Genomic DNA, 23,698 nt, shown 5'->3' with positions numbered 1-23,698 from the left:
CATTCTCTTCTGCAACATTAACCCTTATTATAGAAACAGGTTTTAATATTCAGGTGCAAGTTTGTGGGCAGTTCTCTTCCAACACACACACATTTGTGTGAACACATGCACACACAGTGCATCACCTCCACAAAAGAAGGGTTAATTATTTTCAAAGCAACTGTAAGTTAAAAAAAATACATTCAATTTACAGATCAACTTCTAAATTAGAAAAAATCCTCTACTACATGAAACTGTTTTTGCTGCAAGGCATGTTGCAACTATGAAAGTAATAACGGTATGAGTAATAATAAATATAGAAAAGTAAAACCCCTTTGCTTCAATACCACTATTAATTTGTTTTTAATATACAGAAGTGAGCAAATGCTGTTATAACTTGGTTTCATTACCAGGAGAGAAAACATACCTGTAATTGCTTAATTACTCCTTCATTTACCACTTTAGTTTTGTTTCCGTAATAGCTGAATTTGCATTCACCAGCCATGACACAATCTCCTTTCTGTTCTACTGCTGCACCTTTATTTGTCTCCATTTAATGTTAGAAAATACAGAAAGGTCTGAACATCATCATCAGTTGCTACAGACAACAACATACTGCAGGCTTCAGTACACCCTCAGAAGGTTTCACTACCCTCAGGATTCCATCTTGGGGCACATAGGAGCCTTACTGACTTACTGTAACTCTCTCACATTAGGAAAAAAAAAAAGGGTATAACATAGGTAAACTTGAGTTTACCTGGTCTGCTGCATCATGAAAAGAGTATTTTAAAATACTGAATTTGAAGCCAAAACACTCGATAAAAGGTAAAACATATTTATCAAAATAATGGATGCTGATTTTAAAGATTGGATTATCCTATAAAACATGCCATGTCTGGTCTCTGTAGTTTAGGACCTGTCCAGGCTATAAAGCAAATATTCAACTCCATTTTTTTGAAAATAAAATTTCTAAATACAGTGGTAGGATCGGCTGTTGATCACTACGAAATAAAATAAGGCTCCATTTAAATGGAATCCAGATTATATTTTTCAGCGACAAAATTAATAAAACTTCACAGCCTATAAGTAAATGAGATGTGATGTAAAATTTACAATAAGTACTAACGTGACTTAAGCTCCAAAATAAAGGGGTTGTTTATATCATACAATCATAAAATCAATCCCGTTGGAAAAGATCTCTAAGATCCCCAAGTCCAAGCCCAGTCCAACCCACCATGCCCACTGCCCACATCCCTCAGTGCCACATCTCCACTGTTCTGGAACACCTCCAGAGATGGTGACTCCAGTTCCCCAGGCAGCCTGTTCCAAAGCATTATAATTCTTTCTGAGAGAATTTTTCTTAATATCCACCCTGAACCTCCCCTGGAGCAACTTAAAGCCATTACTTCTTGTCCTATCACTGTTACCTGGGAGCAGAGGCTGCAGCACTGTACACCAGACAGAGGTGATGGCCACAATTTCAGCAGGGGAAACTCTTAGGTGGGCACAAGATGGGCCTCTTACAGCTTCTCATTTCCCGCTGATAATTCATGGGTAACAAATAAATAACTGGCCTTCCTTCCTCAGTGCTCCCAGCAGGAATGCCACAAAGTTTGGCTCATTATATCTGGCTAGGCTACTGAGGAAGATGATCTGGGATACAGATTCAGTGCTGATGATATCTAGAGAACCTTCCCTGCTCAGACTCAAGCCACAAGGTCCTAGCCTGACATAAGTGCAGGTGCAATACAGAATCACAGAACTGCAGGGGTTGGAAGGGACCATCAAGTCCCCCCCTCTGCTAAAGCAGGCTCCCTACAGCAGGTCACACAGGTAGGCATCGACTGACTGTTGACCACACACAGTTGATCACAGCTGTAATGACATTGTTGGAAGCCAAAGACCTACAAGCACACAGAGTTGTTTCAAAACCCTCTAATCAAAGGGGCTACAAGCCAGGGGTTTTGGTAAACAATTCATTTTCATCTGCTGTCCAGGTTACACCTGGACTACGGCAAGTGTCTCAGGTTATGTAAATCATTTTAAAAGGTTTTGCTAGTCTCAAATTTAACCAACCATCTTTTTGACTAAAAAAAACCCAGAAAGTTCAACACAAATGTGTACTGTTTGATGTATTGCTTACCAATTAAATACCCAGGGAAATTCCTTGTTGCACTGAGCATTAATCAGTCAGCCTCACAGAGCATGGCCTTTTTTCCCCTTTTTTATGACAAATGTAATCTTTGCATTTATAATCCCAGAATTTCTAAAGAAATCCAATACCCAAAGCCTTCAAATCCTTGAGAAAGGATTAAAAAAATTGAAAAGATAAATGTAGGAAGTACACACTTCCCAAATATTAATAAGTGATGAAGTTAAATATCTCTGGGTTCACAGTTGTATAATTAATACCTACAGGAAAGCATATCTTGTATCATAAAAGTCTTTAATCTTACTAAAACTATCTTAAATACCATATCTTGAATCTTATTTAAACTAAAACATTGTGCTGAATATTGATCTGTTCAAAGTATTTAAGTACCTTCACAATGTTCCTTTTTGTACAGTAATGTGCAACATTTAATCATTTGAGATATACTATTCTACCTACCCTCAATAAAAGAAATGAGACAAAAACTAAGTCTCTCAAAATTTTTGAAGTCATTTGTGTCTAATTTTGCCAGATTATGGAGCAAAGAAACAGTTTCTGTGAAACTAATAGACGAAGAAATAGTTTTAGACCAATCACGAAGTCCATTCAGAGAGAAAACTGTAATTATCATGAGAAGGTTGAATTTACATCTGCAATTCTGCATGAAGAATGAGACCAAACTGAATTAAGTACTATTCTCCATGTACTATGCAAAAGAACAGCCCACTGGATTCATAAATGCAAACTGGGTAAAAAACAAGCACTCAAAATAATAAGCAAGGATATTTAGGATTTTATTCTGTTCCAGGATAACAACCCTCCAGCATATTTAATAGAAAAAATATCATCCTCCTGGTTACCTTCTCCTCTGGGTTTGGCGCGTTGCCTTGATCCTTTTGTTGAAGGCTGCCTCGATATTCCTGCAGGACTTTCACTCTTAAAAAAAAAGAGGAAAAAAAAAGTACAAATCTGTATGTCTTCACATAAAAAAATTCATATATTCAAAGTTAAATTTGAATTACATGTGTTGATTTTTTTTGTCTACATTATACATTAAAAAATACTTACAAAACTGATGCACACACAAGAAAAATATGTAGAATCTATTTTCCTCAGAAGAGTTTGCAGATGTTTTTGCTCGATATGTGGTAGCTATCTTTTTTTTTTTTTAATGAACTTGAAATATGATCATATTTCACTATTGTAAAGGCAACTTCCAAAGGTGATCCAAACACACCCAGGCAGAGTTCTTGCAAAACTTGCAATGCATGTGTGATGCCATAACTGGTCTAGGAATAGAATGCTTTGCTACTAGTGGGCTATCTGAAGGGTTAAGATTCTTAGAGTCCCCTCCATGCTTCACCCACACTGCACACACAGTTTCTCTTCAATCTTCTGGGAAGTGTTCTGAATTTCCTTCCAAAACAGAAGTAGACACTAAAAAATTGTGGCATCAGACACACACAGTCCTTAACTAAAACATGGACAAACTGAGACATTGGTCCTATCAAAAGGGCCATCAAAGAAGCAGTGGGTGATCTGAAGGTACAGCTGGAACAGAAAGGATGATGATAGCAATCCATAAGTGAAAAGTTAAAATGGAAGGAAAAATCAGGACATTTATGAGGACTCTGTCCTAAGCCCACAAGCAATTCAAAGAGGCCAGGAAATGAAGGCAGGAAAGCACACAGAAGCATGATTATTTTGTTTTCTCTGGATACTTCACTGCCTGAAGTTAAGAACAGCTGACTGGCAATACTTCCTGCAAAGGCCCTGTGTTAATATGCCAAATGTCTCCAGAGAAAGGGCAAGGTGTGAAGCTCCTGCTGGCCCAGTACAGCATCTGGGTACAGATGGGGGCAGAACAGAGGCACTGCATCCCCTTATGCCCCAGTCTTGGGCATCAGAAGGTCTGAGGGCAGGCATGACTGCCACTCATGCAGGCAGAACAATCTCAGCACTGGCAGAGAAGGCTTCTGGTTACATACAGACTAAAGGATGCAGCCAGCAAGGGAATCTGGCCCACCAGGTGCTCACAGCTTCTCACCCCTCACATTACTGTCTCAGTAACAAGCCAGCCATCTCTGCCCTTGTGAGGCCCATCAGAAGGACTGCATTCAAACTTGGGACCCCAGCACAAGGAGGATGAGGAGCTGTTGGAGCAGGTCTGGAGGAGGGCCATGAAGACAATCAGCACCTCACAGGATTTTCTCTTTATCTGCTTATTTTGCAATTGGTGTAAATTAACAACTCACAAAGTTTGCAAGCAAGAATTATCTGCTAACTCCATAAATAATGCCCATATTCACAACATAAATGAGAATTACATTTTCCTCCATTTTTATGTTAACATCATATTCCACAGACTCATTCCACAAGATACTGACACATTTCAAAGAAATCAGACAGAAGGCCAAAAAGCACAGTTAATATTGAAGTGGTTCATCTCAATTACTACTGCCTTTCACAGTGATAATGCTGTGCCAGGGGCAAAAGTTGAGCTCCCCACAGCTTCACAGTCTGGTTCTACAGACCTGCAGACTGCATCTGGTACACTCACCATTTAGCAGCAATTTGGGTGATGTAATTATTAGCACAGGTGGAAAAGGAGTTGAGAGTAGGTGCTGGGGCTTCCAGAGGAGCAGATTCAGTCATTTATTTATGTCAGGTAGTGACTGCAAAGGCTGCTTAAACTTTTGTAGTGCCAGATGTGCACACTGGCAACAGGTGCAAAGTAAAACACTAACATTTAATCACTATGGTAGCATACAAATACATAAAGCCCACAATATTTATGACTTGAGTCTTTCCAAAGGGAGATAAAATAGGTCCTCCTTCTTCTTACAAATTCCAAAGTTCCAAAACTTTGAAAAGCAGTAAATGAAGTCATTAAAAAGTAATCTTACACTTCATTTCATACCATACAGAAAGAAAATTATTTAAGTGGGATCCTAGATGGATGTACACGCTTCCCAGCTTTGAGTAATTACATTTCTACTTGGAGAGGATACAGCAGTCTGCTATAAACCATCCAATTGGCTGTTTTATTGTTAATCTTTAAATAGGCTAATTTTCACTCTAAGACATCAGAAAATAATGATTTGTAATGTTTCAGCTGGTCAAGAAGAACATGGTCTGAAAAGAAATCCTGCCAAATTGTTAATTCCCCTTTCCTTCCATGCAGTAATCAACCTCCATATTCACAAAAGGATCTCATAAACAGATTCTGTCAAAAACTTTTATACAAGGCCCTTAAGCTCCATGTGCTCTGATTGTGTGAACAGAACTTACTGACAGTCCCACTAATGTCTGGTACTGAATATTAGCAGAAGGCAGCACACACAGGAGGTCAGATTTTTCTCCTCTGTTACAGCCACGCTGTTTGCTTTATGGCTGTATGCACCCAGCAGAAGTTGAAAGTTTCTTCCCTCCTAACTAATTCTGAGCAAAGAATCATAGAGCTTGAAAAAGACCTCTAAGATCATCTTGGAAAAGACCTCTAAGATCATCTTGGAAAAGACCTCTAAGATCATCTAGTCCAACTGTCAACACATCACCACCGTGCCCACTTAATTACATACATCTCCTCCTGCCATGGCCACTCCATGCATCAACAGTCATGGGGAAAAAAGCCACTCCCACCCAAGCAAGGGAGGTGAACAACTCACCATATAAACCACTGTGAATTCCTTCCTGTAACTCATCAGGTCCACTGAGAGTTCACCAACAATAATTACAATTGTGAACAGGAATCTAATTCAATCCTCTGTCCATTGTGGATGACTTTGCTTCTAATTAGGCCCATGGTGCAGGAGCTTTATTTACACGTGTACTGTCAGTAACATATATTTAGATATAACAATAAAACAATACATACATGTATAAACCCAAGGAGGTTGTGGATGCCCCATCCCTGGAGGCATTCAAGGTCAGGCAGGATGTGGCTCTGGGCAGCCTGGTCTGGTGGTTAGTGACCCTGCACATACCAGGGGGTTGAAACTAGGTGATCATTGTGGCCCTTTTCAGTCCAGGCCATTCTATGAAACACACTTTCTGTTTTTGTATAACATGTATACTATTACATAAATACAGCTCAGTTCGAAGGCTCGAAGACTTTCATTGCTCTTTTCCTTAAATTGCCTGTATTTCTTGTATCTATTCCTAAATAGCCACTGTTATTAATAGGCATAATTTATTACTGTGTAACAGCAACGTGGAAAGATCCATTTGACGGTGTGGCAACGACACTAGGATTATACTGATCAATTACCTTTTCCTGAGAGATGCTCAGAAGATGATGGTCTATTGCTGTTAGTTTCTGCTAATTAAAACCCCTCAAACACAGAGTTATTAGAAAAAAAATAGCTATTTCTTACAACATAAATGTGAACGTTGGACTTCTATTATGTGAGTCAATTATGAATAACTGACAGCAAAAAGCATTCCAGCTCACAGCACTGGAACAAAATTATCTATGCCATGTTTAGGAGATTTCCATGGAACGATTCTTTCTGCTGCTTCAAGGGCAGTTATGTCATTTTTCATTCAGTAGTTGTTTCATTACAGATGAGTTCCAACAGAAGTTCATTAGATAGGACTTTAGAGGCTGATTCCAGTGTCCCATTCCAGAGCAATATGGTTTGTACAGCAAAAATAAAGGTTGTTACAGAAGTGGCCAGAAGTTACAGGATATTACAAAAAGCTTCAGCCAAAAGTTTCAGCAGCCATCTGTAAAATGGAAGAGACTTTTCCAATGTGTTTTGCCATAGGGGTAAATGACATACCTGCTCTGCAGACACTTTCATATAAGGAGCACCATACGCTCAGAAGATCTACAGCTCGAATCACCTCTTGTCAAAAAACAAAGTTGTTTTATTATTATTATTATTATTATTTTGTAGCATGACAGATTGGGCTTCTAAGTGACTGCTCCAAAGAAAATTTCTACCTGAGCTGGACTGAGTGAACAGAACACAATCTGGCTTGCTCCAATCAGAAACAACGTGGTATGCAACAGCCTTCAAACAGAAAGGAGTCTCCTGATTGCCATGTGTTGGCCAAATGTTTCTTCTTAATTCCTACTTATATTTGCTTTTTTTTAGTTCCAGAAAATTACAGATACCCACATGATGACTATTACATGCCTGGTAACATACACTTTCTTCATTTCAAAAAAAAATACATGAAAAAAAATCAAGCCGTGAAAATTGAAATAGTATTTTAAGGCTGGCCTCAGAAAATTAGCAGCAAGAAAAATGAAAATTTTGATGAATAATTATCTAGGTTCCTGATCTCAAAGGAGTAATACCAATGACTGAACTTTATATGGTAACTTTGCTGTACATGGACAATACTAAAAAAAAACAAAGGAATTTGAATGCAGCACAGAATCCGCTTAGTCTGAAATTCCATGGGCATCTCAAACTGAATAAAAGTCCCCACTTTCCCACTTCCCCCATGTCCTTATGCTGCAAAGCAGGCAGCATGTCTGATGAACGGACCTATGTGAAATGTGGTGGAAACAAGACAAAAATCGAGTGGAAAACAAGAAGCACATTGCAACGTAAAGGCAGGGAAGATTATGCTTGGGAAGAAAGAGAAGCTGTGACTAGGAGCATGATGGCAGAGAGAAGAACTAGAGGCCAACAGTATGCTGAGCTGCATCAACAGAAGGGTGGCAGCAGGGCAGGGAGGGGATTGTCCCCATCTACACTGCCCTTGGGAGGCTCCACCTGGAGTACTGCATCTAAGTCTGGGGGCCCCAACATGAGAAAGACGTGGAGCTGTTGGAGTGGGCCCAGAGCAGGGCACTGACGGTGATCAGAGAGCTGGAGCACCTCTCCTATGAAGAAAGGTTGAGGAAGTTGAGTTTGTTCAGCCTGGGAAAGAGAAGGCTCTGGGGAGACTTCAATGCCTTCCAGTAGTTAAAGGGAGCTTATAAATAGGAGGGGGACCAACTTTTTACATGGTCTAATAGTGATAAGATAAGAGGGGATGGTTGTAAACTAAAAGAGAGGAAATTTAGGTTAAACGTTGGGAAGAAAATTTTTATTCAGAAGGTGGTGTGGCACTGGCACAAGTTGCCCAGAAAGCTGTGGGTGCCCTATCTCTGGAGGCATTCAAGACCAGTTTGGATGGGACCCTGGGCAGCCTGAGCTGGTGGGTAACAACCCTGGCCGTGGCAAGGGATTGGAACAGGATGATCTTTAAGGTCCCTTCCAACCTAAGTCATTCTGTGACTCTACAGTAAGCCAGTACTGTGTAACTGAACCCAACAAGAACAAACGAGGAAAGAAGAAGAGGTCAGTCCTTAGGGCAGAAGAAAGCAGGCAACACATTAGGCAGTGGCGTATCAGACATAGCTTGAAAGGGGGTTGCTTTAACTTGTTTCACTTGCTGCATATTTTTAAAAAGCTGAAAAATGGATGCTTAAGATATACTAATGCAGCACACACTACCAAATAATACAATCAAATACTCCTTGTAGGCATAAATACAAAAATGGTTTCCTTTGTTTTTAATACATTTGTTTCACATGACTGAAATGGCATTACAGCAATTTAAATCAGAGTAAATCCCTGGAAATAAAGGCATTATCCTGCTGTGAAACTACTGGGAGGAAAGTAAGATCAACCCCAGTCCATTAAGGTGCACTTCTCAACTATCTCATGATGCAATTTTCTCTAAATCACTTTACACAGCTATCCCAGCTCTCCAGCTTTAAAAGATTCATTGGGAGCATTTTCATTTCATTCCTCTCTTCCACAGTCTTAGTAAAGTGACCATTTGTCACACACTGCTCTAAAGTGTATGTTTTCAACACCTAAAAGCAAAGCAGTGTCTACTGTTACGCAAGCAAGTAAAGGAAAAGCATGTTATCTAGATTTAAGGTGGTAAACCAACATGCCTTGGAATCACTCCCAAAAGCACTTAAGACGGGAAATGAAACTTTACTGCCCTAGCATATTATAGTGGTGCCCAAGAGCACTACGATAGTTTGGGATGAGGCTCAGAATTTCCATTAGAGACCCAATTTGCAGGAAGTTTAACTTGGCCATGAACGTTTGCTTCAGGCTAAAAACTATTTTATAAGCTCTCCCTCCAAGTGCCAATAATTTAAAAACTTTGGTTGGATTTCAGTCAAAGAACAGCTATAAATTTGTCATCTCATGTAGAAGACACGATGATGTCAGTGGCCCACAGACTTCCAACAGAGACTCCTGCTGGACTTGGGATGCTGCCTATTTCTTTCTAGCATGAACTACTTCAGGCTAATTTATTGAAGGCTCACTTTTAAACATTTAGCCATATGGGTCCTTAATTCCCTAAATTGCCTCAGGTCATCAAGAAGCAGCAGATGCAGACACAAAGCTATCTCAAACAACAGCTACTGTTCAGAAGCAGTCAGCAAGTTCCTATTCCACCCTACCATCATCCAGCTGCAAAACACAGGCTGCAATGAAAGACTGGACTTATTTTCCATTCAACACAGCAACTGCTATTAAAACACCTGTCCTAAATCCTAGCAGCTGGCACAGTGCCGTGGCTTGGATTTAGGGTAAGAACAATGTTGATACCGCACCAACGCTACAGTTGTTGCTAAGGAGTGCTTATACTCAGCCAGAAACTTTTCAGCTTCTTGAGCTGGCTGGCAACAAGGAACTGGGGTGCACAAAGAGATGGGAGGGGACAAAACCAGGACAGCTCACCTAAGCTGGCCAAAGGGATATCCCATACATACGGCATCATCCTGAAATGGCCAGGACTCCATTGCTGGGCATCAGTCAGCTAGTGGTGAACAAATGAGTTTTACACTGCTTGTTTGTTTTTCTTTTCTTTGTGTGTTGTTTTTTTTTTCCTTTTCTTTTTTTTGTCTTATTGAACACTCCTTATCTCAATCCCCACGTTTTTGCACTTATAACTTTCTCAGTTCTCTCCTCCAGCCCACTGCTGGGGGAGCAAATGAGCAGCTGTGTCATGCTGAGCTGCCTGATCAAACTAACAAATAGCAGCATTCCAGGAAAGACTGGAGAGGAAAAAGGAGAAACCTTTGAACAAATAAACATGTTTCTGAAGTAGTCAACATATCAAGAAATAGAACTAAAAGTCTGGAAACTGAAACAAACTGAGTTGGCTTTTTTTGTCCAAGCTATAAGAAATGTAAAAACAAGCAAAAACCAGACAACCTATTTTAGAGTCCTAAAACTTGGCATCTACTTAACTTTCAATCTTAATTTCCTTAATGCAGATTTCCAAACCATTTTAAAATGGAACGCTTTCAAAATTTGCCTTCCCAGATCTTCTATATCACTAACCTCATCATCTGGCTGGCACTTGCTGGCTTTAGTTGGCCTCTGCAGTTTTCTAAGTTTGGATTCCTCAGAATCTGTAGACTAAAACGAAATATTTGTTTTAGATTCCATGTGCTGAGTAACAGCCTAGTTAACTGAAATATATGAAATGGGAAATGAGCATACAGTGGAACTGGGCACATTACAACAGCATTCTTAACCATCTACCTGCTTTCCTCAACCTGCCTGGCTCTCCTGGAAGCCTAACAGAGCAAGAATCACTGTTCAACTGATCCCTCTATGGAAGAAGTAAGCTCAAGAGACAAGCAACCAGCTATGGCTCAAAGAAACTCTCTTTAACCCCCACCTTCCCCAAAAGCTAGCTATGGCTGAAGCAACAGCATGCATTACAAAGATAGTGAACAATTCCAACAATTGCTGCCACTCCACTCTATCAAACTGAATCTAATGTGATGAGGAGAATTCAAACAAGCACAGTTCAGAAAAATAAACTGTATAACAGACGTTCAGGAAGCACAGTCAGATGAGTCTGATTGCTCACAGACAGGAAGGTGCATGCACAACCTCGGCCACATCCTTAACAGATTAAATCCATACCAAAAAAAAACAAAACCAAAAACATTCACTTTGGGAAAGCAAGCGCTGTTATAGAAAGTGCTTAGTAGATGAGTACTGCTCTGAAGTAAGATTTCAGTTACCTTTTTCTCTGCTTTATCCTTTCCGTGTTCTTGTACATGCTCCCCACCTTTCCCTTTGTCTCTCTGTCTGTCCCTTTCACCGTCTTTTCCCTTTTCTCTGTCCTTCTCTCGTTCTCTCTCCCTGGTCTTATCTTTGTCTCTTCCTTTCGGTCTGTCCGTTTCTCTTCCTCCTTCATTTTTTTTCTCCCTCTCCTGTACTTTATTCCATTCAATATTATCTTCTCGTTCTATGTCTCTTTTTCCCTTGCTTTTTTCTGTTTCTCTTCCCTGCTTGGTCGTTCTGCTTTTGTTTCTTTCCCTTTCTTGTTTTTCTCCTTCCTTAAAGTTGTCCCTTTCAGAGTCTTTGTGCCTGTCTTCATTATCCTTCTGTTTTTCACCCTCCTCTTCTCTTTCTTCGCTCTCTTTGACATCTCCTTTGGGTTTTCTGTCTCTGCTCGAACTTCTGTCTTTAATGTCAGTATCTCCTCTTCCCTAAAAGAAGTTAAAAAGTGATATTCAGTTTCAATACACGTCAACTCTATCACATAGTTACTTTCTACATATAACATGCCCACTAAGAGAAATTAAAAAAATAGTAATAATTGGTAGCCAACAAGAGTTTCCTACCTCTTTATCCCTATGGCTTTTTTGGTCTACTGTTTTAGACTCCCTGCTTTCTGTATCTCGAGGTTTACTGGATGGAGATTTTCCTTTAGCATCAGCTCTTTCCCCAGCTAAGATCTTTTTTACAGCAACATCACTGGACAGCTGCAAGAAACAGAAAAATTTCCTGAACTGAGCTACTTTATTAAATATCTCCTTTCTTCCAAACTCTATAGGCACCTTGACTCTTTTATTTCTTCTGAAATGCAGCTTACATTTCTGCTCTTCTAAATTAAACATCTCTTTGTAATTCTTGCAATAATTTGATTATGCATATTAGGCTTATATAAACAGATGGTGCTTTTTATCTATTGTAGCACAATTAGGTATCAAGCTAGTTAGAACCCAAACCTTTTCCACAATGCACATCCAGCTTATGTTTCACAATAAAGACAAAGGGCTAATAACTTTAGCTTGAATGGATATACTTCAGCCTTTGGTTATTACATCTCATCACAACAAAGATGTGCCATCAAACTCAGCCCATTTCAGCTCCTCCTTCCCAATCTCAAGCAATTAATAACGAAGAAGAGTGTCTCATTCAGTTAACTAAAAGGAAATAATAGCAGTGTAAGTGATCCGATTAATGGACAAAGATTACCCAGACAAAACCTTCACACAGCTTGTGAATATTGTAGTATTTCACTGTTAAAGACACAGTTTCTTCTCACCCATCACTTCACAAGTTTTTAGACAGATATCTAGAATGCATTTGTGTGGGAACCTGGCTCAAGCTCTGCTATGAACCACATTCTATACATCTGTTATTACAGTGGTGTCCCAATGCAATATATCTTCTGTAATTAAAAATAGCTAATGAGCGTCAAACTCTGTCACAAATGAGCTCTGATAATATATAACATACATATATATCTCTGTAACAATGTAGATGGAATATATATGGTGATGACATACCTTATTTAAGCAACACTTCCCAATGGCTTGCAGAAACTCATTTGTTTTCTCAGGTTCGTGTCCAGCCACAACACGTGCTGGTTTTACTGACAGTGGCTCTCCTGTTACCATTACAACAGCATCAATGGCCTTCTGAAGGAAGCTGATTTTGGCATCTTTATCCTAGAAAAACAACAATTCAGAAATAATCATGAGATTCTAAAATAACTCCATACACCACCTCAAGGTTAGGAAACCTCTGACAGGAGGAATAACTGCAACTGCACAACTGGAGCAGCTGAACCATGGCTCACAAGCAAGCGTTGCCAGGGCTGTCAGGACCAAAGGCACAGCTGCACTTGCTGAGACAAAGCCCCAGGAGCTGTCCTGCTCTGAACATCTCCCAGCACAGAAGTCCCAGCCTTATGGGTCAAGTGAAGGGCTTACAAATTGGTATATGTACTGTATAAACCAGACCGAACAGTGAGTAAAGGAAACATAAGAAGGATGGTGGTTAAAGGGATACAGGCACATATGTTATCTCCACGGTTACCAGATGTGTTTTGGTTTTATAACTATACTTTAAAAACAACTTTCCCTAAGCATCCTTCAGCAAAGATGATGGCTTCGGGTGATTATACAAAACCATTTAAACACCTGATTTGACACTGATTGGCTATCTTGGAAGCACAGAACCAGTATGAACCTGGATCTAATCTGACAGACATGCCAACAAAAAGGAAAGCAACAGAAGCCTGTAACTCCTCAGCTGAGCAAGGCCAGTACTCCTTCTAAAGGCCATCTGTAGCATTATATATTTGTGTGGCAATGAAGCTTTACAGTGATGTCTCAAGTCCCAGAGCTGCTCCATAAACAAGAACAAATGCGTGGGAAGGCAGGCTCTGGAGTCACGGTACTTCCCTTCTTCAGCTCTTCCAAACAGATTAAAACAACTGCCACATAGCTAGGATTTCCAGATTGTCTCCATTAACATCAGGACCACTCTGCCCTCACCAGTGCTCCTTGCATTCAAAAACTAAAAACAAACCAAAAAGAAAAAAAGGAAGGAAATGCTGCGACCTCCTTCTATTAAAACAGTTGTTCATCCTCTCAAGGACATATGCAATCTATTAACTCAGAGAAGGAAGCAGGACAGTATCCTAACACAAATATTTTCAAATAGAAGTGATTCAGAAGTCCCTCCTAGATGAATCTTTGTCAATTTCAGCGCTTATGTTCTCAGTGTTTTCTGTCCAAATAAGAAATTTTCATAATCTACAGCTCCTATCTGAGTCGGTAAATAAAGTTCTGTTGGAATAGAAACAAACATCTGAAACAGTGCTGAGAGCTTTACAAAACACACAGCAAAAATTACATTCTATTAAGCATATAATCATAGACTCATAGAATCATAGAATGGCTTGGGTTGGAAGGGACCTCAAGGATCATGAAGCTTCAACCCCCTGCCAAAGGCAGGGCCACCAAACTCCAGATCTAGTACTAAACCAGGCTGCCCAGGGTCCCATCCAACCTGATTCATATCTGCAAAATATAAAGCTGATGGGAAAGACTAACAGCCTGATATTCAGTTTTTTCATTTCTAAGAGAACAATGTTATATTAGACCCAAGGAGACAAACCTTCCTGATAAACATGAAGATAACAATACCTTCCAATGTACTTGGCAGCAAGAAGCTTATTTGTTTCAGAACAGTCCCAACAATTCAAGAAGAATGTCCTACTTACATTCGCTTATGCACTTAGATCCCTTTCCGCCTCTGCGATATGAATTGCTTTGTATGCACACAGCACAACTCACTGAGGTGCAGATGCATGCTCTGCCAGTTTGATGCAGTTCATAGTTAATTCCAGCCCAGGAAATCTGCTTTCTGTATCCACAAATAAAATGGACAGTGTTCTCCAAATGAGAGAGACCATGTGCTAAGCTACTTTTCACAGAACCTACTGACATGCTTCAACACAGAAAGGATAAACAAAATCAATCAATCCGTTGTATAATTCATTTAGATTTTAGTTTTCACAGCAATACTTAGAACAGTAACAGAAATAAGAGCAAGACCAATAATCAGCCCTGGGAATTGCATAAACCATCCATTTAACTAGCTGTGTAGATGGCAAACCAATAGTTTTAGTTGCTATGTTCAACAATCACCAATGGGTGTAGCTGTTTAACTAGCAATACACAACATGCATTATTTGCCATGAGTAAATGACAAGTTTTAAGCCTAGTTGGTACTGGGAGAAGACAGCATGCATTGCTTAGCAAAGAGGCAGCATTAGAAGGTAAGCAAACACAACCTAAAGTCATCCTTGCACTTAAGAAAAGCATTTTCACTAATAGCATTGAACTCATCTTTCATTAATCAGCCATTCATAACAGCAGTAATAATGGTAGTAAGACTATTATAGAACGCACGTAACAGAAGAATGCATTATTAAGCAATAATATTTTCTGTACATGTGTATAAAGCATACACATATACATATATATATATGGGCTTGTTCAGCTTGGAGAAGGCTCCAGGGAGATATTCAAGCAGTGTTCTGATATTTGAGGGGAGCAGGGAGACCAACTTCACACACAGTCTGATAATGACAGGACAAGGGGGAATGGCTTTAAACTAAAAGAGGGAAAATCTTGCTTATATGTTAGGATTAGCTATGGATGCTCTATCCCTGTCAGTGCTCAAAGCCAGGCTGGATGGGGCTTTGGACAACGTGGTCTGTGGGAGGTCCCTGCCCATAGCAGGGGTTGGGCTTTGGGGTCCCTTCCAACCCAAAACATTCTGATACACCTCTAAATAAACCTATGCTTGGGTGGTAATTTTTCAAAGAAATAAATATAAAAAAATACATTCTACTGAAAGACCACCATACTCTGTAAGAAGCTGTGTGTAGATTTCTAGTGTTTGTGATTTAATCCTAATTGCTTCAAGGCAGTTTTGCTACATGACCTGTAATACAACAGAATCTTGAAAATCTAGATCTACTCATAAATCAGACCTTAATGTTTTGAGACATGTACAGAAATAGTTGTTTAATCATGATAGCTTGTGTCCACAGCCTTAGCTACATACATAGATGCAATCTAAAGGCATCCATAAATAGACTGGATAAGCCTGAAGAAGGTTCCAGGGAGGTCTGGTAGCAGCCTTTCAAAGAGGGGCTATAAGGAAGAAGGGGACAAAGTCTTTAGCAGGATTTGTTGTGATAGGACAAGGGGAAACAGTTTCAAACTACAACAGGAGAGATTTAGGTTGGATCCAAGAAAAAAAGTTTTTTACTGTAAGAGTAGTGAAGCACTGGCACAGGTTGCCCAGGGAGGGGGTGGATGCCCTATCCTCACAGACACCCAAGGTCAGGCTGGATGGGCTCTGAGCACCTGATGGAGCTATAGGTGTCCCTGTTCACTGAGGGGAAGTGGACATCATGGCCTCTAAGGGTCCCTTCCAAATCAAACGATCCTGATTCTATGCATTGAAAAACCAACAGGCAAAACCTCCTACTATTTCTACACAACGCCCAAATAAAGCAATGGAAGCTGAACACAGAAAAGACCACACGTGCCCTGCAGCACGTTTCAGAGACCATTTTTATTCAGGCTGAAAAAATAAGGAAGCTTCTTACCCACCTTTACATTATCTGATTTCAATTCAAAATCCGTGTAAAGCCCTTTCATGAATCCTGTCACTCTGATCACCTTGAGAAGAGAAGGAAAGGACCGAGTTAAGGGCGCTTGGAGGCTTCTGCAGAACAGCGTTTGGTGGCAACAGACCGTGCATTATTATTAATAACAACAATACTAAAGCAGAACGCCGCTGTCATCCCATGACACTCCAAGTCCCCCCACCCTCGAGGGGTTACACCCCCAGACGCCAGGGGGCGCCCTCAGCGATGGGGCGCCGCCTCGCCACTCAAGGGGCAGCCGATCGAGGGGGGAGGGGAGGAGGCCCTGTTGCCTAGCAACAGCAGAGCGGGCCCGCAGGCCGGTCCCCGGCCCACCTCGGTGATCACGTCGTGCAGGTAGCGGAAGGGCGGCTTACTCAGCAGCCGATCCGTCAAGGGCGGCTTGCGGATCACTTGTCCCAAGCACTCCTGCGTCCGTCGTACCACAGACTCGTTCATAGCGACGGCAGGGCCGGCGCTACCGCCGCCGCCGCCGCCGCCGGCTGTAAGCATTCCCAACCTGCCCCGCGGCGCAGCGCGCCTCACTGCGCATGCTCGGAGCCGCAGCACGCGGTTGCTAGGCAACCTTAGGCCCTAGCAACCGGCATCGCCGCCATCTTAGGCGCTTAGATCTCAGAGCGATCTGTTGAGATACAGCGTGGTTTTAAACTGATACATGAGAAGGGAGAACTGGCATGGAGAAGGCTGGGGTTCCCCACACCTCTCACATCACTCAACTTCTAGGCTGGGGTCAGAGGGGCAAATTCCTCTCTCTGTGAGAGCAGAGCAAGTGTGAGACCGCCTCACAAGGCTGAATGTGTACGAGTCCATGAGGCAGGATTACATGCATCCCAGGGTCCTGAAGGAACTGGCTGATGTGGTTGCCAATCTGATATTATATCTGAAAAATCATGGCCATCAGTCCCTGGTGACTGGAAAAATGGAAACATCGCTTCCATTTTCAAGAAAGGAAGACCTGGGGAACTGCAGCTTCCCTCTGTGCCTGTGAAGATCATGGAGTGGATCCTCTTGCAAGAGATGTTAGGGCACATGAGAGATGAGGTGTTGATCCAGTGTAGCCTCACCAAGAGCAGTTTGTGCCTCAGCAACCTGGTGTGCTTCCAAGATGGAGTGAAGGCATCAGTGAACCAAGGAAATGCAACCGATCAGATTGTCCACAACCTGGACTTGTGCAAGGTCTTTGACATAGTCCCATACCACATTCTTGTCTCTAAGTTGGAGCAATATGGATTTAATATGGATTTGAAGGAATTTGGGACTATTCAATGGACAAGAAGTTGGTTGGAAGGTCACAGCCAGAGGATTGTGGTCAATGGCTCTATGTTCAGGTGGAGGCCAGTGACAAATGGTGTCCCTCAGTGGTCTGTCTTGGGACCAGTGCTCTTCAACATCTTTATCAGTGATGTAAATGATGGGATTCAGTGCACCCTCAACAAGTTTGCAGATGACACCAAGCTGAGTGGTGCAATTGATCTGACAGAAGGGAGAGATGCCATCCAGAGGGACCTCGACTTGAAAAGTGGGCATAATGAGGTTCAACAAGGCCAAGTGCAAGGTGTTGCACTTGGGTTGGGGCTCTACAGATATATATACAGACTGGGAGAAGAACTCATTGAGAAGCAGCCCCACAGAGGGAGTTATCCCTATCTCTGAATTGGAGAGAGACAGTTTTGAAGGATGCGCTGTTTGGTGGTTAAGGTAGCAAGGGAGAATATGTTTATTCAGGAACAAAGTGCAGGGTCCAGGAGAAAGTTATTCGAGCTACTTAAGAACAGTCTGATGGTTTTAAGTGTTAGTGACCCAAGGAAAAAGGGAAAATATGTTGCTTCACACACCAGTGAAAACTCATCTTTCTCTGCAGGTACTATTACAAAGTAGAAGCACAGTGCAGGAACTGGAAAGGTGTAGTAGCTTGCTAAGCAGATAAAATCCAAGATCTGTGTGTGTTCTCTCCCAGGTGTTTCAGAATAGCTGGACAATCTGGGAGAGAGTCTCTGAAATGAGCCCTAGAAGTATCTCATCCCATACAACCTGTCAAACCCCGTAATTATATTAATAACTATCAAACAAACGATGAAGTACTAGTGCTCAGTTAATAATGTCATTTGGTGATTTTTTTTAATTGTTCTTTAAATAAATAAAGTAGAACATAAAAGTGATGAATTGGAGAGAAGCCAGCTTCAGAATCCTCTGATCCCACATCACACTCTTATCAAAGCCAGTACAAGGATATAAAGGAAAGACACAGGATCTCCCACACCTGCAGGTGAGAGACATCACTGTCTTCCCACCAGATAGCATACTACATACTCTTCTTTGTCCTAGACACATTACAGTCCTCATCAAAAAGCAAAAAGTTGGCTATTCTCCAGTGTTCAGCTGCTACCAATTGTTTGGAATGTTTGGAATCCTAAGAAAGAAAATACTGCTTTTCTGCTTGGCCAGTCATAACAAAGAATGCTGAAATCGAAACTTTGATAGAACTGCACACAGTTGCTGTGCGTTGTGATTTCCTACCCATTTCTTAGCCCAAGTCTGCAGTCCACCTGATCTACTAAAGCAGCATTTGTGCTTCTTACCTTGGTCGTAAATGGAGTTGTTACAAGATCTCCCATGCCAGCTCCAAATGCCAAATAAAGCAAAGTACATGCTGAGTAAGAAAGATGAATCAGATTTAGGAGCAAGAAGAGGCACATTATAGAACAGCTGTATCTGGTATTAGTTCATGCAGGGGAAAGAGGTTGTTCTGCAGAGGAACACAGGTGGACAGCTTCCACACTGACAGACTAATTGCACTCAGGCTCCTGAGAACAGGTAGTTCAGGAGGAGGAAGTTGCATGGAAGCAATTTGTCTGTTCCCTCAGCCTGACACACTCAGAAATTGATGAGGTTCCCAGACAGGCTGTAATCCTGGGAATAAGAAAAGGTGGTCACAGCTTCTACATCCAAGGGCCTCAGAATAAGTCTCAGAGGAAACAAGAAGACTGGGAAGAAGCTGCTGTAGGGAAGAGGGTTGTTTATTTTGGAATCGTATGGTTTATCTGGACTTCTGCCACCAACTCCATGAAGCGTCTGTAATGCCTGAGAATGAATCTTGAGGGTTTTGTTCAACTTGACCTTTGGCATGCTTGATTTGCTGAAGAGGTAGTACCCCAAGAAAGCACAGCTCAATTAACTGAGGAATCAAAAGCTAGCAACTCACAAAGACTCCATGAGTCCCTGTGGTACTTTAAAAAGTATCCTAACACTGTAAAACAGATAGCTTGAGATTTAGTCTGGAGACGTAGTCCTTTTGAGGACCTTGGACTAGAATTATTATTAGAAGCTGACCAAGTTGAGACGTGGTCATGCATGGCAAACACAGGGACAGACACAGCGATGGCTAGTGAACTGTGGAAGCAATAGGATTGCTTACACATCTTTATACTGCTGCATTAAGAATCCCAGGCAGTACTCCCAAAGATGTCAGTAAGAAATTCACCTGGCCACATAGTATCAAAAAGGGACAATTCAGCCTGTCAAATGGCTTAAGGAATTAAGGGCGACATCTTGGTGGGGGTCTGTTATAGATTGACTAATCAGGGTGAAGAGTTGGATGAGGCATTCTGTGAGCAGCTTGTGGAAGTCGCGCGATCGCCAGCGCTTCTTCTCATGAGAGACTTCAACTTTCCTGATAGAAGCAGTCCAGGAAGTTTCTAGACTGCGTGGAAGATAGCTTCCCTATGCAACTGGTAGGAGAGCCTACCAGGGATGGTGCCCTTCTAGACCTGGTTTTCACGAACAGAGAAGGACTGGTGGGAGAAGTGAAGGTTGGGGACCATCTTGGGCAGAGTGACCATGGAATTGTAGAATTCTCTATTCTTGGAGATGTCAAAAGAGTGACCAGTAAAACTACTTTCTTGAACTTCCAGAGAGCAGACTTTGATCTGTTCAGGGCACTGGTAGCACGGGTCCCTTGGGAGTTGCTTCTCAAGAGTAAAGGGGTCCAGGAAGCCTGGACGCTCCTCAAGACAGAAATCTTAAAGGCGCAAGAACAGGCTGTCCCTGAGTGCTGTAAGGCAAGCCGTAGGGGAAGACGACCGGTGTGGATGAGCCAGGAACTATTGTTGAGACTCAGGGAGAAAAAGAGAGTCTATGTCCTCTGGAAGAAGGGGCAGGCTACTTGGGATTATAAAGGTGTAGCTAAGGTATGCAGGGAGGAAGTTAGGAAGGCAAAAGCCCAACTTGAACTCAGATTGGCCACTGCAGTAAAAGACAATAAAAAATCCTTTTATAAATATATCAACAGCAAAAGAAGAACCAAGGATATTTCTCATCCTATACTTGATGCAGCAGGGAATGTGGCCACTGAAGACAAGGAGAAGGCTGAGGTCCTCAATGCCTTCTTTACAACTGCCTTTAATAGCCAGACCAGTTATCCGCTGGGCATTTTATGCCCTGATCTACTTAGACTTCAGCAAAGCCTTTGACACGGTCTCTCACAGGCTTCTGCTGGGAAAACTGGCTGCCTGTGGTCTGGACAGATATACACTTCTTTGGATGAGGAACTGGCTAGAGGGCCGTGCCCAACGGGTAGTGGTTAATGGAGTTAAGTCCAGCTGGCGACCTATTATGAGTGGTGTCCCCCAGGAGTCGGTACTGGGACCCATCTTGTTTAATATATTTATTCATGACCTAGATGAGGGGATTGAGTGCACCCTCAGTAAGTTTGCAGATGACACCAAGTTGGGAGGTGGTGTGGATCTGCCTGAGGGTAGGGAGGCCCTACAGAGGGATCTAGATAAGCTGGATTGCTGGGCTGAGATGAATAGGATGAGGTTCAACGAGGCCAAGTGTCGGGTTCTGCACTTTGGCCGCAATAAGCCCATGCAGCGTTATAGGCTTGGGGATGATTGGCTGGATGATTGTGAAGAAGAAAGAGACCTGGGGGTGTTGGTTTATGCTCGGCTGAACATGAGCCGACAGTGTGCCCAAGGTGGCCAAGAGGGTCAACGGCATCCTGGCCTGCATTAGAAACAGTGTGGCCGGCAGGAGCAGGGAGGTGGTCATCCCCCTCTACTCAGCACTGGTGAGGCCGCACCTCGAGTATTGTGCACAGTTTTGGGCCCCTCACTACAGGAAAGATGTTGAGGCCCTGGAGCATGTCCAGAGAAGGGCAACGAAAGTGGTGAGGGGTCTGGAGCACAAGTCTTACGAGGAGCAGCTGAAGGAGCTGGGATTGTTTAGTGTAGAGAAAAGGAGGCTCAGAGGAGACCTCATTGCACTCTACAACTTCCTGAAGGGAGGTTGGGGTGAAGAGGGATTTGCCCTCTTCTCCCAGGCAATGGACAGGACCCGGGGAAATGGCCGCAAGTTGTATCAGAGGAGGTTTAGGTTAGACACGAAGAAAAACTTTTTCTCTCAGAGAGTGGTCAGGCACTGGAATGGCTGCCCAGGGAGGTGGTGGAGTCACCGTCCCTGGAAGTGTTCAAGAGGCATCTGGATGAGGAGCTGCGAGATGTGGTTTAGTAGCAGTGGTGATGAGAAGACAGTTGGACTAGATGATCTTATAGGTCGTTTCCAACCTTGTGATTCTATGATTCTAAGGAAGGATTTACAGACCTCTAACATGTGCTAAGAAAATATTCTAATAGCAAAAGAGTGCTAGAGAAACCTGCTGTTTTGAATAGTTGCAAGTACTGCAAGCTGAGATAGGCATCCATACTGACTGTCTTTTCTTCCAAAGTTTGCCTGCTCCTGTAGCACATTACCCTAACGTTTTCACCCTTTACTTTGGCTTAATACAGCAGAACTTGATGAAATATGCTGGAAAGCAACAAGATACAAGTTCTGCTGTGGAATATACATGCATGTTGACAACAGACCCCATCTGTCTCTTCAAAGCCATGTATAGTGCAGACCTGAGAATACAGGTATTGGGGCATCGGTAACACAGAAGTGCATACAAGCTGCATCACACTGGAGTACTATTCCTGCAGCACCTTAAGAACAGGAGTTCTCCTGTCCAAATCTTTGTGCAGTCTCTTGAAGATAAGAGGGAGCATTAAAAATGTCTTTGCTGCATAATTCTGGTTTTTCCTTTTAGAGAGGTGGAGAAGATCCTACTGTTTTTGCTGCAGGGATTAGACAAGGCACACCAGACTGATGGCCTGCAATAATGTATGGGGAGCTGGTGTTCCCATTTCCTAACAACTAAATATTGCTGAAGTTAAACAGATACAGACATGGTATTTGGGAATCAGAAATCCTCGTAGATTTTGTTGGTGACTCTCTCTCTCTCTCTATATATATATAGGTTTTGTTGGTGACATATATATATATATATGTCATATATATTAGCAGGTCTCTTAGTTTTAAGTCTTTTTTAAAAGGCAACTAGAAATCAGTTTGCAGTTGTGCAGAATTCTAAAACAAGTGGGGGTTTCTCCAAAGATCTCCATAGTACAGGAGTTGGGAAGTTTACCCTAAAATCAGTCCTTGAAGCAGAAACAAACCTGCACACAGTACCCCTTACCCTGACATCAGGAACAGCAACCAAACCACGTCCACTGAAAAACAGACGTGGAGACAATAGCATTTGCTTGGGAAACAGCCTTCCTCTGAACATTCTCTCAAACTCTTTAATTCCTTCTCTTTTAGGCAGCTGTGAGTTTGTTTGCTTTTTAAATTACTACCACCCCTTAAAGTCACGTTTTGCCTTTTGAGCTACTACTCAGTGTAGAATTTGGACCAGCAATCTCACACATTTCAGATTCCTATCAGCTCTTCAAATTACTCCCAACCTATCAGGTAAATATCAAATGTGGAGTTCGAATCACTGTGATGACAATTTGCTTCTGAATGCCAGCAGGAATTGGTGACACACAAAACCACTCTCAAGCCGTGGCCCTCAGTGTGGACATCTTGTTGATCTGCAAGGAGACCTCACTACAGCCTTCCAGTATTTAAAAGGAGATTGTAAAAAGAAGGGAAATAATCAACTTTTTACTTGCTATGGGACATGTGGCTTTCATCTCTAGAGGCTCTGCTGCCCTGCATCTGCCATCCAGCAGTGATCCAGCTAGCAAGAGTGCCCCAAAGCTACCTCACTGTCTGCTTGAGGTGACACAAAAATGCTGTGACTTAGGAGTGCTGCCTGTGGAAAGCAAGGAGGCAAATTGTCTTTGTGAGTTATTTTTCCAGGTATGAAAGCAACATACCTTAAATATGTTTTGTGTAACTAGAAAACAGAGCTAAATACCTCCTGCTATTTTCCATCATTTTAGTACAGAGTGCATGCAGAACTTTTTAAGATATTTTGTTTTTTCTTATCTT

General features: G+C 42.0%; 1 protein-coding gene across 5 annotated transcripts in view; it reads right to left on the bottom strand.

The window, feature by feature from the left end:
• The window catches only part of IFT54 (intraflagellar transport 54), a 49,559-nt gene extending 32,645 nt beyond the window's left edge, over positions 1-16,914 (bottom strand). The window contains exons 1-7 of one of the 5 annotated variants that reach the window (XM_031554082.2): positions 16,700-16,914; positions 16,329-16,397; positions 12,699-12,860; positions 11,748-11,888; positions 11,142-11,612; positions 10,447-10,524; positions 2,992-3,067 (exon numbers count right to left, since the gene is read on the bottom strand). In XM_031554082.2, coding sequence (XP_031409942.1) covers positions 2,992-3,067; positions 10,447-10,524; positions 11,142-11,612; positions 11,748-11,888; positions 12,699-12,860; positions 16,329-16,397; positions 16,700-16,876 — 1,174 coding nt within the window. In that variant the 5' untranslated portion in view covers positions 16,877-16,914. The remainder of the gene's footprint in view (positions 1-2,991; positions 3,068-10,446; positions 10,525-11,141; positions 11,613-11,747; positions 11,889-12,698; positions 12,861-16,328; positions 16,398-16,699) is intronic. The other 4 variants (XM_031554080.2, XM_010713211.4, XM_031554083.2 and 1 more) reach the window with 4 other exon arrangements.
• Between the last annotated feature and the right edge of the window lie 6,784 nt (positions 16,915-23,698).

The sequence above is a fragment of the Meleagris gallopavo genome, chromosome 7 (assembly GCF_905368555.1).
Source record: "Meleagris gallopavo chromosome 7, MGAL_WU_HG_1.1, whole genome shotgun sequence".
NCBI lineage: Eukaryota > Metazoa > Chordata > Aves > Galliformes > Phasianidae > Meleagris > Meleagris gallopavo.
The sequence above is the reverse complement of the archived record's forward strand: the minus strand, read 5'-3'. Positions and strand labels throughout refer to the sequence as shown.